The sequence below is a fragment of the Opisthorchis viverrini genome, assembly GCF_000715545.1.
Source record: "Opisthorchis viverrini unplaced genomic scaffold opera_v5_29, whole genome shotgun sequence".
NCBI classification, from domain to species: Eukaryota; Metazoa; Platyhelminthes; class Trematoda; order Opisthorchiida; family Opisthorchiidae; genus Opisthorchis; species Opisthorchis viverrini.
Genome location: NW_008751685.1, coordinates 1518285 through 1522784, shown reverse-complemented (window position 1 = coordinate 1522784; position 4500 = coordinate 1518285). Strand labels below are relative to the sequence as shown.

Sequence of the window (4500 nt, the reverse complement as noted above, 5' to 3'; positions counted from 1 at the left end):
TGTGGATAACTGATGAGAGATTAAGCAAGGCTTGCTCACAGTGTAGTAAGAAATGAGCCGTTCCACCCAGAAAATACGGCTTAGTGTGTGCGACTGAAATCATCGCCAGAAAGGATTTGAAGCACATATCGCCAAAGAAATAGAAATGTTACCTGAACAACGTGAATTCATCCAAGAGTGTTTGTGGATCAGCAGCTTGGTCGTCGTCCGCGAGTCTTGATTTCGGGACAACACAATACCCTATGGATGTGTTGCCTTTTGGATTTTCCAAAACTTCGGTCGGTCGCTTTTGCCCTTCAATTGTCTCCTCGCACATTGACGAATGCTGTCTGTCAGCTACAAGGATGAAAGGCACGAAATAACCATTCATCATTCTCCCTGGGTTGCTGCTTTTGAACTTTGATTACGCAGGGATCTTTGAGGCTAAATATTAGAATCGGAGTTATCAGAAACACCTTTTTAACTGGCTAACTGTTGATTACCGCTCCGGAGCAAACGTATAATTCCAAGGGTTCGTCACTGTTTCTTGTACGGAAAGGTGAAACCAGGGTAAGGGTGATCCACAGTTCCTTGTAGCTCTGAATCTACTAGAGGTAGCTCCGCTGACTCTAGTTGCATTCACGATGATTTTTAGGCTCAGACAGTCTGGGTTACCGGTGAGCCGAAGATGCAGGTAGGTAGACTTAGCGCGAATGAAACTGAGTTGGGTATTTGTCTTGGAATATGCACGCGACGCATTGACGATTTTAGCGGAAGCCAAAATAGACTAGGGTGTCGGTAATTACCGCTGGCAAGCATTTTTTGATGGCTTACCAATTGGAACACCTGTGTGGTCTCCGATTTTTCACTCGCGCACTGCCGCTCTGCATTGGGGCAGTTATGTTGGTCTCGATGGCAAAGGGCTGGATGAGAAATGTCGCAGTGTGCCCATAACTCTGTGAAGTTTAGGAGAGAGGCAATGCCAACAGAAGACATAGGAAACCCTCTAGTATTTAGCCAATAGTGCCCTCTGAGTAATGTTAACCTCAGGTGAGTACTTCGGCTCCGAAAATTCGAATACCTTCGAACGTTTTAGCAGAAGAAACGCATATGTGATATGTCGTAAACTGTGCTCTCTAGGTCATAAGCTCTACATGCCAGTGGACCATGTCCCCAGTCGAATAGAAACGGTCTTGGGAAGGTGGGATCATGACTTGATAGCGAAATGGCAGTTAACTTTGAGGCACTTGAAACAACGCCCAAAGAACTACAGCGAATACACCCGACATGCCGTTGGGCAGGCCATTTCTCTGTGTTCTCTTCATACTTGGTTGTGCTGGCAGCCGTCGTATGACCTTATTTATCAATATTTGGTGATGATCAAACCAACAACCATTGTTCATGACACTGGTAGGCATGACCCAGTCCCGCGCCTATCATTGTTTACATCTCCAAGCTGCTTTTAGTCCATAGGCCAAAATCCCTGCCAATCTTCTGCATCAACAGGACGTGTTGTATTCTCTGTGCTGACGTTCTTGGACCTGCATTTTACCGTCTAGTGGTTTTGTCCTCAATATGGCTAGCTCGTTAACACAAAACTTATATTTCGGATCAAAGGATGGGTTGTGTTCATCATCTGTTGCTGGTGACGGTGTTTGTTCCAGATGAACAATTCCAAATGAGCTGCTCCATTAGCATACCACGGGCTTATCGGACAAAGGCACTAGCTTTCTTCCTGAAGTCAAAGCATTCTCTGAGCATGCATAATTACACTTAAGTCTGTTGATGCAAATCAGTTTATGAAATTTCGGTGAACCGCACAAGTAATAGATCTGTGTGAGACTTCATACTTATGAATGCTTCACGAAAGTCCGAGCTGGATCCTTTGGGATAATTGGCTTAATCTAGTCCCCCGTCACTCTCGAAGTTGCTTTAGAGGACCCAATGTTCATGCAACCGCTGAAGAAGTCTCGCGCACTGTGTTCTCGTGTCAGAGATGCTTTCACCAATGTGAAGAGGAAACTGACCGCTTTAAATTGGATTGAACTGAATTACGTGTTCCGTAAAAATAATAATGTGCTTGCATTTCCAGCCCAACACCGCTGCCTTGCGGTTAGGCTTTTGAGCCAAAAGCTTTGGTTGAAAGCCCTAATCGTCCTTCTGCCTAGGTATGGGTGCCCTGACAGTATCCAAGCCCTCGTACAACCATGATATTTACAGTTAACAATACTTTCATGCCCGGGAGCTTCTCCGAGGGAACAATGTACTGCCCACCTGCGGTTACGTAAGTCGATGGTGTGCCGTAAATTCTGGACACATGGTCTCTATCCCAAGGGCGTGTGAACTGTATATCCGTCACCGGTGTCCATGGACCACGAACTCTGTTCTGACCTCTTGTTGTGTGGATCAGATATTTGTCTTCAATCAAAAGCCCCAGATAGGGAACGTCAAGTGAAACCTTTTTTTCTGACGATGACAATTAAGGAGCATCTCTCCTACATGTCAGTGCAGCACTGTATTTCTTTGGTTCGATTCTACCACGTACTCTGACTTGACCGTGGAACACGCCCCTGAAGCACTCTGGATACATTTTTCCTGTCTCCAGCTCCCAGTTACCCAATTTGTGCTCTAGTCTCCACTGTCAACTGTGTCGTCAATGCATATGCTTCCACTGGCAACACTTCTGTTCCGTCGTTGACCGTCCTCAAGGTCTCATTGTAATCCGGAATAACGAGCAAACCAGAGTTCGTGTCTTCGCTCTTCGTTTGGGTTCTAACGTCAGGTTAACAAACGGGAACCGTTCCACACCAAAGAAACTCTTGATTATTTACGCCTGCTGTGTTTCAGAGGCCAGACCTCAGGATCCGAACATTACTCACCCAGCACATCTGGTGTAATTGAACATCCATTCCAGCTCAGTTTGACAACCGTGAACCATGTTCGGGTGACCGCAGCTTATGGCAGCTTATGGTGTAAGCTAAAGGAGTACAAGAGGGACATTTTTGTTACTAAACGTAAACCTGTCTCGCTTCTCCGAAAGTCCTGAGGCGATGACGTCTGTACAGGCTGTTTTTGGAATTATGTTTAGTCCATCTTTTGAATTCTAGCTACAGTTGGCTCAGTGGTTAAGGCACGAACATACTGACCGGAAGTTCAGCGGTTCGAACGCAACTCCAGCACCTCGACTGCTCCTGTCTAGGTTCGGTTAGCCCGATAGCATCTCAGCCCTCATGCTTGCTTCGGATGTCATGGCAATTGGCACCTAATCGGTGTCGATTGGTTTCTTGAATTCCACTGGATCGACTTCACCCAGACTCTTCTTCGAGACTAGTTGAACAACGATGCCTGTTCACTGTCTCTTCTTATACCCATCTATTGGCTTCTGGCTCGAAGTGGCTCAGTGGTTAGAGCGCGAATCTACTGACCGGAAAGTCCGTGGTTCGAACCCGACCTCTGCATTTCAACTGCTCCTGTCTAGGTTTGAGCACCCTGGCAGTATCCCAGCCCTCGTGCTCCACCCGAAGGAAGCATTAAAGCTAGGCAATGAAAGCGTGCTACAGCTGAATGATATTTTCCACCCAAGCAAACATGGCCTCCTACCTCCTGAAGGTTTTAAACCGTCATACTGATAATAATGACCATTAAGGGCGACACCAGAGGAGACTACTGGCGTTGTACCTCCAGTTTATTTGAAGAAGCCTCATGATAAAAAAACGCGGCGGGGAGAGGGACCTAGTGTTAACCTGCAACAAACATCCGAAATGCTTACACCTCTACCGCTCAGCCAGCATGGACGTCACTGACGTCAGTTAGTCACCATATCTGTAACTCTGTCCTTCGAAGCATAGGGGAGGTCATGTAGGTCCCACCTTGGGAGGCAAACAGCACCAAGACTTTTCGTTACACCCCTCACTACCTTCTACGATGTCGTACTCTAGTTTTCCGCTACTCCAAATTAGACACTGAAAGCATCGCTCTTCCCTGCAGACGGTAACTCGGGATACGTAATACATGACTCAGTACCATAATTTTCAGTGCTGGATGAATTCCTTCGGCGAATTAGCTTCTGTTTCAACAAAGACCCGTTTTCTACTAACTTAATTACGAGTTCGAATCATCATCATCACAGTGACAGCAACAGCTTCGCCGGTGTTCACCCATGTCAATTCATGGATGTATGCGAGTTGAGATGCTGCCAAGATGCCCAGACCTGGGCAGGAAGACGATTAGTGTCCTCAGACAAAGCCTTTGGCTCAAGAATTTAACCACAACGCAAGGACGTTCGGTGTAGCATCGACAGAACAATATGTTTTTGGGGAGTCATCATCAGCATCCTTAATGACAGCAACATCAGTGTTGGCACTGATGCTTCACTGCCGTACAACCATAAAGTTCGTTTATATATATACATATATAATTGTATTAAAAGCCCTACAGTGAAGAGAAGAGAAAAAGAGTGGGTGAGAGAGGGGACCTAGTGCTGACCTATGTCAAGCATACTGAGGTGCCTACACCTCCAAC

The 4500-nt window shown here is 46.3% G+C and overlaps 1 protein-coding gene across 1 annotated transcript in view; it reads right to left on the bottom strand.

The window, feature by feature from the left end:
* T265_02402 (hypothetical protein) overlaps window positions 1-3438 on the bottom strand; it is a gene marked incomplete at both ends in the record, with an annotated part of 6823 nt that extends 3385 nt beyond the window's left edge. The window contains one exon of the mRNA XM_009166635.1: window positions 3405-3438. Within this exon, the coding sequence (XP_009164899.1) occupies window positions 3405-3438 (34 nt within the window). The remainder of the gene's footprint in view (window positions 1-3404) is intronic.
* Window positions 3439-4500: the final 1062 nt, after the last annotated feature.